The sequence below is a fragment of the Pogona vitticeps genome, chromosome 5, assembly GCF_051106095.1.
Source record: "Pogona vitticeps strain Pit_001003342236 chromosome 5, PviZW2.1, whole genome shotgun sequence".
NCBI classification, from domain to species: Eukaryota; Metazoa; Chordata; class Lepidosauria; order Squamata; family Agamidae; genus Pogona; species Pogona vitticeps.
Genome location: NC_135787.1, coordinates 119,396,620 through 119,419,258, shown reverse-complemented (window position 1 = coordinate 119,419,258; position 22,639 = coordinate 119,396,620). Strand labels below are relative to the sequence as shown.

The window sequence follows — 22,639 nt, the reverse complement described above, 5'->3', positions numbered from 1 at the left end:
TCTGAAAGCTGTGGATGTCAGGAATGAATCATACACATATGCCCTTACCAGGGACAGATCATTTGGCTGGAAAAGCAACTGGTCTGTAAAGGAGAGATATTTGTTTCCTCCCAAGCAAAGAAAGGAGAGAACTAGGAAAGGAGTGAAATTTCATCCAGAAAATAAGCAAATCCAATTAAGACAAGTTCACCATTAAAAACATCAGATACTGAAGTAGTGTCCCATTCAAAAACCTCAGATTTTCCTAAACAGTTGCATTCTATTGTAGTAAATTAGCTAGAAGAAACTTTACATTGGTAGCATTGCTTGATATCTCAACTGTCACAATAAAATTATAGAAACTAGATTAGCCCATGCACATCGTAGATGTTGGTCAAAATCCTTTTAACTTACTTAATTACTCCTGTGAAGGGCAGATAGAATAATCTGCAGCAAATTCTCACTGCTAATTAACAAGTTCCTATTTAGACGTTCAGATACAGACCAGTCTAATAGGCTGATGCATACCCCTAAATCCCTAAATCAACAGTAAAAAGCCACTGTGAGTTGCACAGCTTGCCTTTCATAGATGTAACTACTCAACAGGTGTAAACTGCCCAGAATAGTGATGTGCACTAATAGAACAGTATATAACTCCTATAAACAAACAAACAAACAAACAAACAAACAAACAAACAAACAAACAAACAAACAAACAGGATTTTGGCCACTTTGTGATATACATGATATTCACATACATCAACATACTGACAACAACATGTAAACATTAGTTTTTCTGGTTTTTCAGATACTGTGCAAGAAAAAGATCTCTACTGCATTTTAAAGCAAGCTACAATTAAACAATAAGTACGTGGTGGTGCTGCGGGTTAAACCGCAAAGCCTCTGGGCTGCAAGGTCAAAAGACCAGCAGTTCGAATCCACGTGACAGAGTGAGCTCCCATCACTTGTCCCAGCTCCTGCCAACCTAGCAGTTCTAAAGCATGTAAAATGCAAGTAGATAAACAGGTACCACCACGGTGGGAAGGTAACGGTGTTCCACGTCTAGTTGCACCGGCCACGTGACCATGGAACCTGTCTATGGAAAAACTCTATGGCTTGGAAACGGGTATGAGCACCGCAGCCTAGAGTCGGACACGACTGGACTAAATGTCAAGGGGAATCTTTACCTTACCATTAAACAGGCTTTCATGTGATTTCAAAAACCTGCAAATCCTGCCTGATTAGAAGCATCAATGAGATAAAAGAACCATTTATGGATGTTCCATGAGAACCCAGGCTTTCTTAAATCAGTTTCAGTTTTTTAAAGACTTAACTCCAAACTCCAAATGAAAAGAACTACGAGTGTCTCCAGCTACTACTAGAAGGAAAGAATGTGCGGTACTCCAAACAAAGGTTTTGGGAAAGGCATGCAGATTTTTATATTTCTATTATAAAATTGAGCTAGACTCCATACTGAATAACTTGGAGACAAGATGGGCTGCTGAACTAAGGGGGCCCTCATCCATCTCTCCGTGGTTCTCACATACATTAAAAACTCCTCCCTGAACATTTAATTAATTCAGCAAAGAAATCTTTTGTGCACAACCTTGTTCCCCACCTTGGGTAACCCAGGTGATTTTGGAACTACAATTTCCAGAAACCTTCATCACCAGCTGTATTGCCTAGGGTTTCTGGAAGCTGCAGTCCAAGAACATCGAGGTTACTCAAGGTGGGGACCACTGGCCTAGATCATGCTAAACGAGGTTACTTCAAGGTCATTTGGGGCAATTCTTGCATCCATATGAAAGGACTGACCACACTGCAGCTCAAATGACCCAGTCTAGCACGATCAAGCCTTCTTTCCCTTTAAATGGAAAGTTTCTAATTTCTCAAGATCATTAAACGGTTTAGGCAAACTACAGAGAAGGAATTAATTAAAAATCATGAGAAATGGGAGGCTTTCCCTTTAAATCTTCCTTGCCACTCACCTTTGGAGGGGAAGAGGAGAAGTTTTACATTTCTGTTTTTAAATAGTTCCAAACTGAAATAGCACATCAGTAATGCTTTGGAAGAGCTTTTAAAAAGCCCTCTCACAGCACTGCTGATACATTAGAAACAACTAATAAGAATTGCAAAACATTTTCCTCCTTGCCCTCCTTAAGTGCTTCAGGAAAGGGACAACCAGCCAGTGGACCAGGTTCAATCTCAGCAATCACACATGCTGAAACCACATCAAATCAGAGTGATACTACCCACACCTAAAACAGATTATCACAGACAGGGAGCCTGAAAGGTGCAAGTAGCAACACTCTGGGGATGGGCTGCTATTGACATGCTGTGGTTGCTGGAAAAAGGAGTAACAGCCTGTCTCTAGAACAGAACAGATTGCAGTCTTGCTCAACACTCCCCTTTAGGAAAGAAAATAAACGGCAACATATTAATTTTATAACTAAAACATCACTATATCTCGCAACATACAACTTACTCCTGGAATGTCTATCTGTGGACTGGAACAATGAAAACAGAAATAGACTGTACATCCTAAGGGCTATCTTAGTAACTAAATGCATTATTTTACAAAACTGAAAGTTTCATTCTGCACCATGCATTTAATGCTGGACAGAAGATAATGGATCTGGACAAAAAGAGGACATAGGAAATAACAGAAGAAAAAAATTATTGGATCATGCAGGTCACTTTCTTACAACTACTTATGACTGGCCTTGATGTACGGAAGAACTATATCATCTTAGCACCCCGTGCAATCTTTGCTATCTTTCTATGTCTATAAACATGAAAGACCTTAATAATATAGAATCAGCTATAGCTCTAGATATCTGTAGTGGGATATTAGAAAGACAATGCTGGGGAGGACTGGAAGAGTTGTATCTTTGAAAAACAAAAAGTATCAAACAGTTTAAATTTTAAAAAGAAGAGCCTGACCAAGACTTCAAACAATTAGGTATAACAAAGCTTCCCTTCTACTCGGAAAATTCTTGACAATGACCTCCAAAACCTCTGAGAACATATTTATTTATTTTTTATTTATTTATTTATTTAATTTATATGCCGCCCACTCTACCCAAAGGTCTCTGGGCGGCTTACAACAATTAAAATTCAATGGAATAAAATAAAATGATTAAAATACAATTAAAATACAATTAAAATACAATTAAAATACAATTAAAATTGCCATCATTAAGACCCACAGTTAATGTTATTTCAATTAAAAGCCTTCTGGAACAGGAAGGTTTTGACCTGGCGCCGAAATATCATCAGTGTCGGCGCCAGGCGAATTTCAGTTGGGAGGGCGTTCCATAGTCTGGGGGCAGCTGCCGAGAAGGCCCTTTGTCTACAAGCCATCCCTCTTACCTCCTTGAGGGATGGCTCTTTCAAAAGGGCCCCCTGGCTAGATCTTAACAGCCGGGTAGGCTCATATGGAAGGAGGCGGTCCTTCAAGTATCCAGGGCCCAAGCCGTTTAGGGCTTTATATGTCAAAACAAGCACTTTGAATTGGGCCCGGACAGCAACTGGTAACCAGTGTAAATTATACAGAATCGGCTTGATGTGCTCTCTGGCGGCCCCACCACTCACCAGCCGCGCAGCTCGATTCTGAACCAGTTGCAGTCGCCGGACCGTCTTCAAAGGCAGCCCCACGTAGAGCGCATTGCAATAATCAATACGAGATGTTACCAGTGCATGTGTAACTGTCATGAGACTCCACTCGTCCAGGTAGGGCCGTAGCTGGTATAATTTCCGCAGCTGAAGGAAGGCACCCCTGGCCACCGAGTCCACCTGAGCTTCCAGAGTTAGACTGGGGTCCAGGAGCACCCGCAGGCTGCGGACCCTGTCCCTTAGGGGGAGTGTAACCCCATTCAGGACAGGGAAGTGGCCCTCCAACCTGTCCGGCGAAGCACCCACTAACAGCACTTCCGTCTTGTCTGGATTGAGTTTCAATTTATTAACCCTCATCCAGTCCATTATCAGGTCCAGACACGAGTTCAGCACAGAAACCGCCTCACCTGGATTGGTGGAAAACGAGAGGTAGAGCTGAGTGTCGTCAGCATATTGCTGACTCCTCAGCCCAAACCTCCTGATGACCTCTCCCAGCGGTTTCATGTAGATGTTAAACAGCATGGGGGACAGTATCGAGCCCTGAGGAACCCCATGACATAAATGCCATGGGGCAGAGCAACTGTCCCCCAGCACCACCCTCTGGATACGGTCAGCTAGGAAGGAGCGGAACCACTGTAAGACAGTGCCCCCAACTCCTAACCCAGCCAGCCTATCCAGAAGGACACCATGGTCGATGGTGTCGAAAGCCGCTGAGAGGTCCAGGAGTATCAACAGGGTCACACTCCCCCTGTCTCTCTCCCGGCAAAGGTCATCATACAGGGCGACACAACATAGAGCTTGTGTGTGTCAGTTCTAACTTACGGTGATCCTTTTCAGGATTTCATAGGTAAAGAGTACACAGAAGTGGTTTATCACTCCCTTCTTCTGGGAGCATCCTGGGAATTCGCAGCTTGCCCAAGCCCATACAGGGCTGTTCTACTGGGACACAAAGTGGGCATTCAAACTCCCAATCACTGGCTCCACAGCCAGAGACCTAACTCATTGAGCTACCAGCCAGGTAATTAGGCCTTACTAGTAAGTAGTAAAATGTCTATATGACGCCTGTCAGAATAAGTGAGGCGATCTCACTCTCTGTTGAACATGTTATTATACTGTATATAGTTGAGTACATCATCACATATAGTTGAAGCAGGTGTATTTCATGCTTAGTGCATTTTATGATTTTTGTTAATTCAATAAAATACTAGTCAGAAGTCTTCTACTCCCATAAATATCAGTTTGCTTCCAAATAGGAACTTATTTTAAATTCAATTAAAAACCAAAATTGATACATTTAAGTTTATGCTTAAATTCATGTGTGTGTATTTTTGAATCTTAAGAAGCATGCCTAATTTTCCAAATCAAATACAATTGTTTCTTAAAAATAAAGAAAGAAAGGCTACTGCTTGTTTTAATCTTTTAACCGTGTAAAGCAGATTCTAAATACAGTATTTAAAATTTTGTCTGTGGCTACTAGCGGTTCTAACAACTGACTGAACAATTAGATCACTAGGTGAAGCTCCTTCTTCATTTCACGCTAGACAATTCTTACAAGTGTTACCTGTGTAAAGTATTCTTTGCCTTCTTTGCAGAGGTAAAAGATGTGAAGTATTTCATTTATGTGACTACAAGCACACATACAGATAGATAATATTTGTAACTTTCTGAACCAAGCAAGAACTTATCACAATTTCTGGGTATGTAACAGTCAAATATTTGCCATACTTAATCATCAGACTAACATTGTAGGATCACCGAGGGCTGTTACAGTCTAGGAAAGTTTTTCCTAATGGAGTAATAGGGGAAAGTCTACATAATCTTATTTATTTTAAAAACAGCATGATACTTGAACATTAAAATAAATGCAAATCCAGCACGGGTAGAGAACCTGGAATGAACTAATTATTTGATCATGTACAGATAGGAGAATTGGCATGGGGCAGGCTGCAGTGATGGTAGTGATGAGAAGAGTAATTACAGGTAAGCCAGAAGCACCAGTCGGAAAAATCAAGCAAGGGCATTTAAATATAGCATGACTCAGCTCTTACCAACAGAGCTGTGCTAACACAAGGAGTATAAAAGTACTTCTCTTATACCTGCTGCAAGATACCATTGGATTTTTACTTTTAGCAATGCTTCTTGATTTTAAATATCAAGGAGACAGAAAATCAGTCATCTACTACTGAGGAAAAATGCTCACTAGAGAAAAAAGTAGTAATGATTTGCTTATTACTTAGAGGCAGCCAAAATATTTCTGATTAAGAATGCCCCATCTCTCTGATTTACCAACTGATTTCTGTAGCCACTTTTTGCTACACTTCAACGTTTCAGTGTATTACTGCCCTCTAATTGAAACCAACAAATCATTCCTTATTCACATTCTCCAATTCAGACAAACAGAACACAGTGTTTGAGCGGTGAATGAACAGCATCCATGTTGATGGATGCAAATTACTAATAAAGGAAACAGAGATGTAGATTACCAATAAAGCATAATGAGCCGGTTGTTCAGTAAGTGTCTGCAATCTGACACTCTCCAAATATATAAATCCTGCTCTGGCTACATCTGAATTTTGAGATTTGTAGTCTAAGGCAGCTGGAAAGTATCAGGTTGGAGAAAGCACGTTTAACTGCAAAAAGAACTTTGAAGTAGTAAATAACAAAACATCTATGGGAAAACATGGTTGACAGGAAAATATGCTGCTTTCTGCCAAGATGTCATTTAAAATTAGCTAATAATCTAGTGTCCAGGTCAACAGATTAAAAACTTTACCCACTGCTGTTAATCTAAATTCAGTTAGAGTTTTAAATCCTTTCTCAATAGAGAAAGGCCTTTTGTACTGAGCTCTGCTGGAGCACGGTTCCCTCTTGTGTCATCAAGATAGCTCAGAAAAGCATGGACTGTATGGGAAAAGCCCAGGTGTCAACTTTGCCGGCATCATACCTGTATGAAGAGACATAATGTTGTCATAGGCAGGATGTGCATAATGAATCACCTCATGTTACTCCAGAATCTTAAGAACCAACAGGCCTGAAGCAACTCCCACATCAGCAATACAGCAATGACAGCCTGTGCTATCAGTCCAGTAACACGGAGGGAGGAGCTCCTTAAAGTTTTACATAAAGCAAGCATACTTCCAGACCACCACAGATCTAAGATACATACTGCATCAACTGGGGAGCAAACTCGAGTCTGACACAAATGGATAGTGAAGATGGCATGTGAACGTGAGCTCTGAACATTCATCTGAGTGCTGGCAGTGGTTCGAGATAAAGCTCCCAGTTTCAAACACTGCATCATCTGTACAAATGGGGGGGAAAGATGGTAGAGATTAAGTTTGGAAAAAAAATACATCCACAGATACACACCCCATGTCAAACTACTCAGAATTTTAAAAGGTTTCACTCAAAACAAACATAATATTTTCTCACTTAATTTTCAAGTTAACTAAAACATACAAACACAGACACCACTGCACAAGGACTTTCAAAGTGCTTTCTTCTAAATAGTATATAGTATTTATGGGTATTTTTATCAGTGTAAAAGCCATCCAAAGTACTGGCATGCCACTAGATGGGTAGGGTAAAATTTTAATAAAATAAAAGAAATACATAAAATAGCATTTCCTTCAGCAATAACCTTTTAATCACATGAATGGAAAAATCTTGGAAAGATTTCAATGGGAACAATATGGGCACTAGATGGCCCAATTATCCCAGCCTGGATTGATCCCAGTCTTGGGTCCCCAGACGTTCTTGGACTACAACTCCCAGAAATCCTGGCCAGTAAAGGTAGTGGTGAAGGCTTTTGGAGTGTCAGTCCAAGAACATCCAGAGACCCAAGGTTGGGAACCAGTGCTCTAGATCATATTAAATGGGGCTTTTTTTAGTTGTTGCATGTCATCTAGCGTGATCCTAGCATCCACATGCAAGGATCAACAACACTGCCTCTCAAGTGACTCTGTTAAGCATAATCTGGACGAGTGGTTCACAGTCATGGGTCCCCAAATGTTCTTGGACTACAACTTCCAGATATCCTGGCCAGCACAGTGGTGAAGGCTTCTGGGAGTCTTAGTCCAAGAACATCTAGGGACCCAAGATTGGGAACCAGTGATCTAGACGGATCATCCTTCCCTTTAAAGAGAAAGTAAAACAAAAACAAAAATCCTCCTCCAGTGTCCTCTTTTGCACCTTCACTTAGCTGCTTGACAATTTTGAGAAACTGAAAGCTTCTTTTCCACGTGTCTGTGGAGGAGAAGGGAGAGGAAGTTTTCCATTTAGTTGTTGATAATGCTGATATGGTCAGCAACAACTAAAATGAAACAGAAAACGTCCAATCCCTTCCTTTCTGCAGGTGAGTGGCTAGGAAGCTTCACATTTCTCAAAATCATTAAGCAGCTTCAACAAAGGGACAGGCAGGCAGCTGCTTTGCTTCAATCCCAGCAATCACACTTGCTGGAAATGGAGTCATCCTTCCTAAATTTAAAAAAAAAGTAGATTCTGACAGGGACCTTAAAAAGGTATCAACCAGGACAAGCTGGTTCGCAGTACCACGTGCATCACGTGGTTGCCAGAAGAAGGAGCAAACCATTCCATCTCCAACCCCAACAAAACTATGGGACAAATGCCCATGTGACTGCACCCAATATCCTCTTCTAAAATTACAGACACGTGCAAACACGTTGATAACAATACCATCAGAATACAAACAGGTACATTTATTTGTTTATTTATCTATCCATCTGATCCCTTCTCTCAAAAAGGGTTCCACAGTGATTCAAATCATGTTTGAACATGATAAACTGTAAGATTAAACCATAAGCCCATTCTAATGTTGTTGTTGTTGTTGTTTAGTCGTTAAGTCGTATCTGACTCTTTGTGACCCCATGGACCAGAGCACGCCAGGCCCTCTTGTGCTAAATTGAGTTAAAAGACTTCTAAAATACACATCCTCGACAAATACACAGATAAATAAATATACAGAAATCTGGAACAAGGAGTACTCCTTTCCAAATAAATCACATAATATATGAAATTCAGCTAAATCAATGGACTGCAAAAGCAAACCAGCTGAATGGACCATGGCCCCTGTTGTTATAGTAACTAAAGGCATGCCAGCAGCATGTGCCTTTGTATTCTCTCTCCTTTTGTTCCTTGTAAGAGTGGTCTGAATACTTAATGTCACATCAGGAAGAGCCTGAGAAACAGTGTAAGAGGGAGAAAGGTGATTGGTTATCTCAAATGCTCAGAACAAAACCAGAAGCCAATTTAACTCATCTCTCCTCTTCTGTATGACAGGGTGAGCAACTATGGCTCTATAGATGTTTCTGGATCACAACTCCCACAAGTCTTTACCAATAACAGTGAGTACTGCCTCTGGAAGTTAGTAAGCCAAATCATCAGGGGAGCATTATTATTATATTAAATATTATGTTATTGGTCACTGAAATTTACTAACCAAGCAGAAACTAGCATTCACTTCCATTTCTGGTTATAGATATTGTCAGATAATCCAATTTTAATTTAAGGTTCCACATGTAACCTCTCCTTCACTTTACAAAATAAAAGTGAACTGAGGTGCAAAAGTCCTTTAGCCACTCACTCCCAGAATTAAGTTTAATTGTTCTTTTAAAAAAATAAAAGAATTGCAGCATTTTTTAAAAATCATCAATAAAGTTTAAGGTTGTCCTTCTCTTTAATTTAGGTTGAGATTTCAGCTGCCTCTATCTTAATAATTTATAAGCAGGCGAATTACACTGTACCTTCTGCCCATCTTCACTCTTGTGCTGCCATTTTGCATTATGGCCTAGCCTTATCCTGCTGCCCCATATGCTGCAAATCGACAATGATATCAAGTCTGCCACCCAGCACTGCTAAATCCAAGACACTAGAAAAGCTACATGCTAAGTGCGAGAATTCTGGAAGCTAGTCCAAAAAGCTTCTTGAAAAGCCACTTTTTCTAAGCTCTGCTTAATGTGCAGGCGTCTACATACATACACAGAGTGACCAGTCAGACATGAAAGGAATACAGATTATATAAATTGATAAAACAAAAACAAGGAGAAAGACTGGAACCTTGCAGCTGCTGCCTGACTCTTCCACAACATCACTAAACACCTTCTGTGGTCAAGAGCCAATGGGCTGTAAGAGAAGGGAAGCCCCAAATTTAGCCATGAAGCTCCGTGAGTGAACTTGAGCCAGCCACCAATCCTCAGCCTACTTTACTGTGCAAGGATAAAATGAGGTGGGGAGGCCGTCTGTTTCCTGCCTTCAAAGAAAGATGGAATATAAACCACTTAAAATGTTTTTTTTTAAAGCATCTGCTTATCAGCTGTGAGGATGGAAACCGTATTTTGTGCAAATCGTACCTCTGATTCTGTATTCACATTCCGTGTTGTGACTCCCACTGTGTATATTCCACCTGCTGAGTCTTCGTGGATTTTAATATTGGACTTTTTGTTCTTTGAATCAATGTCACGTGTTGTATCAAAGAGATCAAGTACTTCTTCATTGTAAAGCTAATTCAAAAGAAAAAAAACAATACATGCAAAAAAAGTTAACAATTAAGTTGCCTAAATGGACCAGGCACCATTCAAAATTATGATTAATCTACAATTATAAAACTTGTAAATTAAGTTGCACAAAATGCTTTCACCATGTTGTGATGAAGTGGGGAAATATCCATACTAAAGGGGCCGGTGTATATTTTGGGGGATGGAAAGGTCAGACCACTGTCACAGTCAAATGTTTACCGAAGATTATGGGCCACTGCCTAGGTTCCCAAAGCATGCACCGTAGCGCCGTGGCCCTTGTGGCTCCCCAATGCACCACCCAAGCCAGCCAAGAGCAAAGCGAGAGCCAGCGATGGTAGGGTGCTGCTCTTCCAGGTCCAGGTCCAGCTCCTTCGGGCTTCTCTGCTTCCTGCTCCACCCCACACCCCTTCCTGCTCCTCCTGTTCTGCCACCACTGGTGCCAATCAGGGAAGCTGCAAGTCCAAAAAGTTTGGGAACCACTGGGCTGATATGGTGTTTTAATGGTTTATTATTCAACTTGCTTTTCACTTGTTTTAACTTATTTCTAGTGATATTTATAAACTGCCCTGAATGCTATTCCTTAGTTAACAGAAATAAATAAATAACCCTCACCCAGTTCTGGTCAGTCAACAATATCGCTGCTCATATTTCTTAGGCATTTTACTCAACTGCACTGTTTGTGAATGAAACCCGGAACACAAAATACGATACTCATTACCTCTCTCCGTCTTGATTTCCTATATGTTCTCATATCTCCACACCCCACCCAGAACCCATCCACTCCTAAATTAACTAGCAGAAAGCTGGTATGATCCAGTTTATTTCAAATGCTACCCAACAAATGCATTACACTTTGCCCTGCTAATATTTTGAGGGGAAAAGAGACATGGAACTAGGGCGGCCACTGCTCCATTCAAAAAAGGAATGTGTGGAAGAGGGAAAAGGGCTCTTCTTTGCCACATGACAGTTTATTTATTTAATTAATTAATTTATATGCCGCCCACACAACCCAAAGGGCCACCTGTCTTCCCCCCCCAAAAAAACTTTGTATCTTAGAATGTGTTTTTATGATTTTTAAGAATTATCCTTTACTTTTTGTACACTGCCCAGAGTAGCAATTTGCTAGATAGGTGGTATAAAACATGAATGAATGAATGAATGAATGAATGAATGAATGAATGAATGAATGAATGAATGAATGAATGAGGAAGATGACAGACATCACCAAAGAGGACGGCATTTTTGCATTAAAGTTACATATGCTAATTTAAAGTAGTAGATGTAAATATTACAATTAGGCATTATCAATATAATTTAACAGGAACCTTGTTGCATTGCACAAGATTGTAATTAGGTCTCCACATTTAGCATGGAGAGAAAGATGTAAAGTGAACTTTCTGAAATGTCATGTACCTTGTATTTTCTGCAGTTTACTGAAAATGAGTATGTATGAAAAAATAAAACAAAGGCTCTGCAGTTGTTGAAATATATTGCAATCAGTTATTTTTTAGAGGTATGATCTGAACAGTGCTTTCAGAATTTCCACATCTGGGACTGACCTCACATTTGAAATTCATATAGAATTGACAAGAATTGCCATGTCCTTCCTGCCATTCATCAGTAATTATTATCAGTGTGTGTTGTTTGAGGTTTTGTTTTTTTTTTTTAACAAAATGACATCCTCCAAACCATTTTACTTTAAAATCTAGACAGGGCTTATAAGATCTGCAGAGATTTCTTAACTTATTGCAATTTGCCACTAAAAGTTATGCCTTTTGTGGAATTGCACAACAGGATTTCAGCCAGTAAATACTTTCTAAGCATGTCTGCAACAAAGGGAGAATAACAGAACAAGTCAATAATAGTCAGTGTTAAGAACAGTTTGCGCCTGTAACAGGAAGATGTTATGGCTAAAGAAGTAGACAGGAAAAAAAAGGGTACTCGCCTGTAACTCATCATCTGTGAATTCATACTAATGGATTAATCTGCACCTGCTCAGAATTGCCACGGAACTTTCCAAAGCTCGAGCACATGGTGCCAGTCTTTAAGGTCAAAAGGCAGTCTGATGCTGAAACTAAGGGTTCAAATAGAGGCTTCATAAGCCGATTGAGAACACGCTGGAGTGACCACTGTGGCGTGAGAGGCTTGTAGGCCGGGTGCATGTTCCTTAGCCCCCGCAAAAACTGTTTCAAGGTGGGGTGTCGAAACAGCGCAGCTGCAGGAGAGGAAGGTGGCTGATGGGCCACTATGGCAGCCATAAACACCTTTAAAGTCGAGTGGGAGAGACCACACTGAAACAAGTGAAGAAGAAACTGAAGGACTGTGTCAAGAAATGTTGGGCTGACAGGTAAGTGACAGACTGATGTAAACGCAAAGAAAGCTTTCCACTTGTAGGTGTACGTAAAGGAGGTGGAGCGCCTATGTGCCAGAGTGAGAACCTCTGCTATAGTCGGGGAAGCCTCCACGGCGTCAGGTGGAAAGACTCCAGGTCTGGATGAAAATTTTGCCTTAGTCCCGAGTCAGCAGGTAGGGAACAGGTGCCAGCCGGATGTAACCCAATGCCCTGTCACAGAACACGGAGAACCATGGCTGGCGGGGCCACCAGGGGGCTATGAGAATGGCATCTACATTGTCTTGCCGAATCTTTATAATGGTTCTCTGCAGAAGTGGAATGGGAGGGAACATGTAGAGCAGGTGTGAAGTCCATCCTATCATAAAGGCATCCCGCAGGGAGAGGTGGCCTACCCCAGACCTCGAGCAGTAATTCTTGCACTTCCTGTTGTCCTGAGATGCAAAGACATACAACTGCACAGCGCCCACCGATGGCAAAGCTGGTGAAAGATGGTGTTGTCTAAAGTCCACTCATGGGAACAGGACTGGAGCCTGCTGAGGTGGTCCACCAAAGCATTCCCCTCACCTGCCATGTGGACTGCCACCGGGTAGATGTGGCGAACAAAGGACTACTCCCACAAGTCAACAGCCAAGTAGAGCAGCTGGAGCAAGTAGGTGACCCCCTTGCTTGTTGATATAAAACACTGCCATCATGTTGTCTGCCGCAACCTGGACCACCCGACTGACTAAGAGAGTCTCGAACGCTCGAAACACCTTGGTAATTGCCAGGAGCTCCAGCTGGTTGATGAGAAGATGCGCCTCCATCGAAGACTAATGGCCATGGATCGTTTGAGAGCCCAAATGAGCACCCCAGCCTGTTGGGCTGACATCTGTAGTTATTTGAAGGGATGGGGTCAGTTGGCCAAAGGGTCTTCCTATCACCAGATTTGATGGGAGATTCCACAAAGCCAATTGAGTGGCCAATTCAGGCGTGACCTGTAAACACTTGGTCGGGTGATCTAGTGCCACTGAGAACAGTGAAAGGAACCAAGCTTGCAGTAACCTCATTTTTAGGCAGGCATGCTGCACCACAGCTGTGGTGGATGCCATGAGGCCAAGCAGCTGCTGAACATGCAAGGCTGGTACCCATGCTCCTGGGAGGAAGCAGCATAGCATAGACTTGATCTTTGAAATCCTATCCAGAGGGAGAGAGTCTCAATCCAACAAGGCATCCAAAGTTGCTCCTATATACGCCACTCTCTAGGTAGGACACAATGTTGATGTGTCCACATTGACCTTCAGGCCTAGGGTTGACAGCAGAGATAGCGTTAGCGCTGTATGCCTTTCTGCCTGCGACTCGGACTGTGCTACCAGTAGCCAGTCATCCAAATAAGGAAACACCGTGATGCCTTGAAGACGCAAATGTGCTACCACAGGAGCCAGACACTTGGTGAACACCCGAAGGGCAGTAGACCATCCAAAGGGAAGGGCCTTGAACTCATATATTACTCCTCCAACTGAAAACCTGAGAAATCACCTGTGATCTGATCTGATGCTAATATGAAAATAAGCATCCTTCAAATCTAGAACTATAACCAGTCACCGTGATGAAGCATGTGAATGGTGGCCTCCAAAGAGACCATATAAAATCGCCAAGGAGCAATATACCAGTTCAAGTTGCGCAGATCAAGTATGGGGCAGAGCCCCCCATCCTTTTTTGGGATAGTGAAATATCCAGAATAAAATCCCAATGACGCATCAGAATGATGCAAATGGATAGCATCCTTCTGGAGTAGGGCCCGTATCTCGTCTTCCAAAGAAGGGGGGGGAGGACATAAAGCGGCCCATGATAGGGTAAATATCAAATTCAATGGCGTAGCCCCTGGCTACAATGAAAAGAACCCAGGTGTCCAATGTAACAGAGCACCAGGAGTGAAAGAAGGGGACAATGCAAACTGAAGGGTCAACTGTAGACAAGGTGAAGGTGTCAAAGAGCTTGCCTAGTCTTCCAGTCCAGGCGGCACGCTTGCAGATGTTGACACTGCCTGCCAACTTGCCTAGAAGACGAGGACAAAAAACCTGAGGTGGGAGGGGGGCATTAATACCAGATAAGAAATTAAATCCAGACATGAAACAGCTACTCCTGGTCAGTTAAAAATCAGACCAGAGAACAGCGATGCAGCCTATGCTGGATGGAGTTACTCTCCTGAAGAAACAAGATTGCACTCTGGAAGTACTTTTGGATTTGGATATGAACCTAGATTCTCAAGGCTAAGTCATATCAAGGAGTGCATTTGCATAGCCAAAGTTGGTCTGACAATTGTGTCCATTCCTAAAATTGTCTTGATTTGATCATAGTGATGCATGTCTTAGTTATACCTCATTAGAACTGAGATCCATGCAGGAACTTATTATCATGTGGTGGACATGCGAAAAGGTCAAAAATTATTGGACACAGGTATGGGATGTAGCAAAAGAAATTACCCAGCAGAAATTAGATATAAAACCTGAAATGGCATTATTGAATGTCATATCAGGTATTAATGATAATAAATTGAAACATTGTCTTATATATATACTTTTGAAGACTGTTTAACTAATTTAAAACGCTGTGAGTAGATAACTGACTAAGGCTGATTGTAGGGAGCATATAACTCTCCTAATACAAAGCTTGGCTACCACCAATCCAGAGATAGTTCAGACTTGGGAAATGACAAGAATTCTGAAGCATTTTGCAATCATCAGTTGCACACACTGGTAAAGTAAAAATGATTTTTTACAGAACGTTATTTTTTGTGTTTTTGCTTACAAACTGCTAGTTCCTCCACCCCCTAAATAGCAACTGATTAACTCTCAAAGCGTCAGAAAGCAAAGTCCAAATTAAGGGGAGTCAAAGGGCATAGTTTTTATATTCTGAGCAGCTTGCAAGCCTTTACGTTTCTTTACAATAGATAAATATTAGCTAGAAAGTTTTAACATGGGACGTGGTGGCGCCCATGTTTTAACACAATATTTGTATTTAAACACATTAAGCACTTGCTAATCCAGCTCCATAATAAATCTACTCTAACTAATATTTTTGCAGAAATGCAGCTGCGTCAGAAGCTACACACATTAGGCACCTGTAACACATTAGTCATCTGTAACATTAGCTAGCTCAGTAGCTCTGTAAATTAGGCAGTGTGGAGCCAGATGATGGGAGTTCAATTCCTCACGATGCATCTCAGGAGAGCCAGCCCGTGTAGCCTTGGGAAAACTGCACAGTTCCAGAATGCCCCCAGAAGAAAGCAACAGTAAACCATTTCTGAGTACGTGCTACCTAGAAAACCCTAAAAAGGATTGCCATTAGGCAGAATTGTCTTGAGAGTACACAGTTGTTATTATTAACAAAAATATTATTTGTTATTGTTATTGTCAACTCCAGAAGGTATTTAAAACCTGGCTTACTTTAGAAATTTCTAAATGTGGACTTGGAGAACAGGTTTACTGGCTTCATTCAACTACTCTGTCATATTAAAATAGAGGTAACCATACTAATAAAATAGTTTTCTTTGGCTCTAAAACAGACACTAAGCAGAATCCAACTACTGTACCTAGATACAAGAGCCTGAGTGCAATGGTATAGATCGCAATGGCAAATTGCTCTTAACTAATGAGCTGTATACCTCAGTTCAATCATCAATCCAAACGGAGAGTGAAGAAATCAGAAGAAGACTTGGAATGACAGCAATGAAGGAACTAAAAAAAGATCATCAAATGTAAGGCTGTGTCATTGAACACTACAACCAACATCATCCACACTATTGTATTTCTGATTACTAATTAAACGTGTGAAAGGTGGACAGTGAAAAAGACTGATGGGAAAAATTGATTATTTCAAATACAGTGCTAGAGAAGAGCTTTGTAGATACCCTCCACAGCCAGAAAGATGAACATGACCAAATCAAGTCTGAGCTACCTCTGAAGGCAAAAATGACAAAAATCACAGTTTGGGCACATCACCAAAGACAGTATTCTACAGAAAAAAAGACAACAATGCTGGCAAAGGTTGAAGGAGAAACAGGAAGTCCAAATAAAAGATGAACCAGTTCCCTAAAGGAAGCCACAAGCTTGAGTCTACAATAGCAGGACATTCTGAAGAACATTCATTTATAGGTCACCATAGGTCAGGGGCAACTTGACACATATAACAACAATGACAAGCTGCCACTTGTATCACTTACCATGTGTCAACTCATGTCACTGGAATATGATGAGGTATACACAAGCAGTGACTTGCTAACAAGCAACAATTCACTGCTGCAGTTTATACCACTACAGGTGCACCAACATAACTAAACAATAAGATCCTGGCCATTTTTGATCACCATAGTGAAAACTAAGGGGGAAGTCCTCAGCGTGTTATATGGCTCATGTTTATAAGAGTGTCATTTACATTCCTCCACAAAGCTTTATGAGACCCAAAGCAATATAATATTTACTGCATGTTTACTGAACAAACATTATGTTGTTGGTGGTGTTTAGTCATTTAGTCGTGTCCGACTCTTTGTGACCCCATGGACCAGAGCACACCAGGCCCTCCTGTCTTCCACTGCCTCCCAGAGTTGGGTCAAATTCATGTTGGTAGCTTCTATGACACTGCCCATCCATCTCATCCTCTGTCGTCCCCTTCTCCTCTTGCCTTCACACTTTCCCAACATCAGGGTCTTTTCCAGGGAGTCTTCTCTTCTCATGAGATGGCCAAAGTATTGGAGCCTCAGCTTCAGGATTTCGGGGCTGCTATCACCATCTGCAGTGATCATGGAGCCTAAGAAGGTAAAATCTGTCATTATCTCCATATCTTCTCCTTCAATTTGCCAGGAGGTGATGGGGACAGTGGCCATGATCTTAGTTTTTTTGATGTTGCTTCAGACCATTTTTTGCACTCTCCTCTTTCACCCTCATTAAGAGGTTCTTTAATTCCTCCTCACTTTGTGCCATCAGAGGGGTATCATCTGCATATCTGAGGTTGTTTCTTCCGGCAATCTTAATTCCATCTTGGAATTCCTCCAGTCCAGCCTTTTGCATGATGTATTCTGCATATAAATTAATTAAGCTGGGGGACAATATACAGCCTTGTCATACTCTTTCCCAATTTTGAACCAATCAGTTGTTCCATGTCCAGTTCTAACTGTTGTTTCCTGTCCCACATATAGATTTCTCAGGAGATAGATAAGGTGGTCAGGCACTCCCATTTCTTTAAGGGCTTGCCATAGTTCGCTGTGTTCCACACAGTCAAAGGTTTTTGCCTAGCCAATGAAGCAGAAGTAGATGTTTTTCTGGAACTCTCTGGCTTTCTCCATAATCCAGCACATGTTAGCAATATAATGTTTGTATATATTTATACAAATATTATATTTGCTGCTATAATAATCAGAACTGAATAAGTAGGCATTAGGATTTCCAAATAGCTTTACATAGTGACACACTGTACTATGAAGTCTTACCTCTAAGAACTGAGCATTCACTTTACATTCTGGAGGAGGAAACCCTTGTTTAATAGCTGCATGTTTCTTTTCCTCAATACATCTATAAAGGTGTTTTACAGCTCGTGGTATAATGCCCTGTTCTTCTTCCATTATGTTGACATCAAATCCAGTTCCCATTGTGTATGTTTTACCAGCACCTGTCTGCATTTAAGAGACCAAACATCATTAAGATGCAATAAAATACATATATACAAAGACTAACTCCATGTCAAAAAAGACAGTTAAACGCTCTCTGAAACGTTAGTGCTGGTCAAAATGGCCTCTGATTCCAGCTATTCACTTTCTATTTTCCCACATGAATTACATTATGAGGAAATAATATTTCAAAGGCAATTAAGACATTTAGGTGACAGAAAGGAGTACTAAAGCTATAATATCGAGAGTAAGCTAAGCTTTCCTTCAGAGAAATGGCTGTGGAAAAGTGTCAGGGACTCAGTTCTACAGATGTTGCTAAGAAAGGGGCAATTCAAAACATGCAGGCAATGGAGTACAGTAGTATTTTTTGCTCTAGTTCAAAGTATCAACAGTATATGTAAGCCCATCAACAAAGCAACTGCATATTTGTCTGAACGCAAGGAAGCCAGGAGACAATTGCTCACCGTCATAAACTTGAGTTGTTGACCACTTGTGATTATGGTAGTGCAGTGGCTCCCAACCTTGGGTCCCCAGATGTTCTTGGACTACAAGCCCCAGAAGCCTTCACTACTAGCTGTGCTGGTCAGGATTTTTGAGAATTGTAGAACATCTGAGGACCAAAGGTTGGGAACCACAGAACTAGAGGAATTCCTACATCTACAGACAAATAACTGGGCTCTACAGAATGAGATGATACCAGCAGTAATACAGTTATGCCTGCCAAAATTTAGCCTTTGGAACAACTATGTTAGAAATAGTAAATAATTACAATCCATTAATTGGGTATCTAGAGCACTGAGCGCTTGTCCTCAATACTGGCTGCCTTAAACATTCATATGAAACTGCTGAAGAAGAGAAAAGGTTCAGTCAAGTTAAAGTTTCCCAGCAGAAAAATAAGTTGATTTGCTATTGGACGACAAATACCACCTGTGTTCTGTGTTGCCAGTTCCCTCCTTTGAAATGAGGAATTTATTTTCCTTATGGAAGCAGAACATTGAAAACGACAGCATAGGTCCAGAGGATGTTCTGTCAGAGGCGCAACATTTCTAATTCACTGCTTGGAAATGACTTCCTTGTAATTAGTTCCCTTTTGCAATAGCTAAGCCACAATATATATTATGAGTGTAACGTATGAGGGAGAATTTCACTCCTTTTGTGATATAACTAACCATTTTAATTAACTTTTTCAGATGTCGCCTCACTACTGTCATACATATTCTGTAATACAGGTGAGTATGATTACTTTTCAAAAACAAATGTAAAGAGTTACTTCTAAAGTATTTCAATTTTAATTATAACTAATTATGTGAAGCACTCAGAACTGTTTCTTTCAAAAAAATAATAACCTTCCAAGCTCAGCATAGGTCTTATCCAATTGCTCTCACCTCAAATTAGGGCTACTGTAATTCAAGCCGGGGTACTAGCATATACACCTCTGCTTCAAAATTGCTGCCTGGTTGTTAACTAAAATAAATTGCTACTTTGCAATTTAATCCTAAATACACAAGAAGATTATTCTTTAAAAACCTTGCTAACTTTTTATAGATTGAAATCTATTTCTCTTCACCAGTGTCAAAATCTGAAATTGTATCTGCTTGAATGAAAGCAAAGTTCTTCCCTAGAAGTTGCTTTTTTAATCCATAAAAAATATTTGCATTTACTGGAAAGCAAACAGTTCATTTGGAAGCATGCATAATGCTCACCTGACCATAAGCAAACACTGTAGCATTGTATCCTTCGAAACAACCTTCAACCAGTTTTTCTATGCACTGCGTGTAGATCTCCTCTTGCCGAGATTCAATATCAAACATATAATCAAAAGTGAAGGCCTTATCTTTGCCCAGGAACACTTGAGGTTCACCAGGTGTGACAGATGTACAGATGTGACATCCTTCAATCTTCTCTTTGGCTAGCTGAGGTCTAATTCTGTTTTGGGGAGAAAGAAATTAAGAGACTAAACATTGCATCACTGGGAGACAATACAACATACACTTACTTATATCACAAGTCCCCCCCCAAAAAAAGCAATAAATTCGTCAGACTAGTTATGGGCAGTAAGAAATCATTTACAATATTCACTACCAGAAAAAGAAAGGAAGAACTCTTCCACCTTCATATAACAATAGTGATTTTTAGACATTCATTCAAGTCCAGAGATGCCAGGAATGAAAGTACTGTACCAACAAGCTCGGCATCCAAGTAATAAGAAACCTTTATTTTCAATGCACAAAATGTGTGCAGTAAAATTGAACTTGCTGTTGTAACTTTTTAGGTTCATAACTCAAACAATGGCAATTCAATGGACCTCATCTGGAACATAATTCTGAAGGAGTGTCAGGGAAAGCAAGGAAGTGTGGTTAATATCCGTTCTGCCTATTCTGCTCAAAATCCATCTTCATTTGACACTGCTTTAACCCCCTTCCCAAGAGGGTACCGGATGCACATTCAACAACAGAACTGTTGATCTGGAACTATCCAGGAGAAAAAGCTGATTGAGAGGTGGAAGTGGGTAATCTCATATAGCAAATCAAATGATTTCTTTCACCTTACTATTTATCTACTGAAATACTGCAGGACTTCTCAGATTGCTTTTAACTGAAACAGTGTATTTGCATATGACATGATTCTAATAATTAAACTGTTATTTATATCTCAGAACTCTCAAAGGCAACTATGCTTTTCATTATACCTTCCCTGTACTCTAGGGAAGAACCAAGTGGCAACCACATTAGAGGAACAATGGCAGTCACTGTAAATTTATGTCCAATATGAAGAAGTTTAAATTACTATCCATTGAGCACCAATGAAATTTTCATTCCAGTGGAGACTGTACATACAGTGCTATGCAGGCAGTGTATAAGTGAGAGACTGTGGCCTTGACTCCTTTCTGTCTGATGGAGAATGACACACCATTTTAGTGTTCAACATTTTACAACTTATTTTTGAACTGATAATTAGCTGGAGACATTTGAAGACATCTGGAGGACTCCTGCAGCAGAAGTTAGAAAAACAGAAAATTCCTTCAACTGGCCTCTCCACCTTCATCACTTGAGTTAAGAACAGGTGATCTAAAGATGTAAACTTTTCAACTACAAAGAAGCGGTATACCACACCTCATGACAGCCTACACAATGAGAATTTTTAAAAGTTTATAACTATAAAACCAGTTAATCCCTTTGCAAAAAAGATTCACAGTAGCACATGCCCCAAACATAACGTGCCATATAAGAGAAAACTGGAAAAACCATTGATGACTACTCTTAAGGAAACAATTATTTGAAATCATAAAACACATTCTGTCAACCTGCCTACTTTTTACAAGTCTGCCTGGCAGATATGAACAATCATGTAACTTCACACTCCAGTGATTTCTCTGTTCTACAGGTCTGCCCAGTTAAACATCAACCAAGATTTATACTACTAAGAGAGGTCAAAGAAATTATTCTTCCCCCACCGCCCCCCCCCCAAGGTCTTGCCTAACATAGTAAATACTGGTATTTATTCAAAGCATTTATAGCCACCAGATCAATGTAAAAATAAACTATCAGTATAGCTAGCCAAGTAGCAAGAAACAAAAGTATAGTTTAAAAGACCTACTTTGAATAAAAGTACACATAGTGCTCAAAGCACCTCACAAACAACATCTTAAATTGTACAATGTTTTGATAAAGGATTGTCTATGTAACAAACCTTGTCTGTTTCACATATGCTAGTGAGGTCATCACCTCATGCTGAAGCGAGCAAAGCAGGATAAACACAAGTGAATACATCCCTAGATCCCTGCTCACACAGATGAATCCAAAGCTGCAGTGAGCCAACGGATTTTGCTAATTCATGAGGTGCTTTCTCTCCTCCTCTCCCTGCTTCTATCTCCTAACTGTCTGCTCCTGAAGGTAACAAACCATACAAAACATAATGACCATAGAGATAGGGAAGAACTACCAAAATAGCAGTTTGTCCTGGTTTCTGGTCTGTCAAGGTTAACACACCAGGAACCACATATTGCCTGTGAATAGACGAACCACAAATCAGTTTGTCGGTTTATCAGGTTTCTTAGGCAGCCTGAGCCTGTCTTAAAAAAGAAAAAAAATGAGCCCTCCACCCCCACAGCCTGCCCCCCTGCCTCCATCGTCCGCACCCACCATCTGTCCTGCCTTTCACAGGTTAAGGGGACCCAGGCTGCCCTTTACAAAAATGCCAGCTGTAGCTTCCCTGACTAAGGGAAGCCGCAGCCACCATCTTTGCAAAGGGTGGCCCTGTTTCCCTTATGACAGGCTGCTCTTTGCTAAGCTGGCAGCAGAGGCATGAGGGCAGAAGCCACAGTGGCTCAGCCAGCAGTAGCTAAGGGAGGGAGGGGAAGGAAAAGGCTGTGGAGGGGCTATCTGCCTATGGGCCCACCCATCAGCTGTTTAGCAGGCAGAGTGGAAAGGCCATAGGCAGAGAAGGAAGGCTGCCTTCCCTCGCTGCCTATGAGGGATGAATAAAAATGGAGAAATATTGGTCCATATTTGTCGGGGT

At 40.9% G+C, this 22,639-nt stretch overlaps 1 protein-coding gene across 1 annotated transcript in view; it reads right to left on the bottom strand.

Moving 5' to 3' along the window:
• Nucleotides 1-21,858, bottom strand: part of KIF21A (kinesin family member 21A) — an 88,779-nt gene extending 66,921 nt beyond the window's left edge. The window contains exons 1-5 of the mRNA XM_073000631.2: nt 21,812-21,858; nt 19,825-20,047; nt 17,945-18,127; nt 9,963-10,112; nt 6,761-6,895 (exon numbers count right to left, since the gene is read on the bottom strand). Of these exons, the coding sequence (XP_072856732.2) occupies nt 6,761-6,895; nt 9,963-10,112; nt 17,945-18,127; nt 19,825-20,047; nt 21,812-21,843 (723 nt within the window). The 5' untranslated portion in view covers nt 21,844-21,858. The remainder of the gene's footprint in view (nt 1-6,760; nt 6,896-9,962; nt 10,113-17,944; nt 18,128-19,824; nt 20,048-21,811) is intronic.
• Between the last annotated feature and the right edge of the window lie 781 nt (nt 21,859-22,639).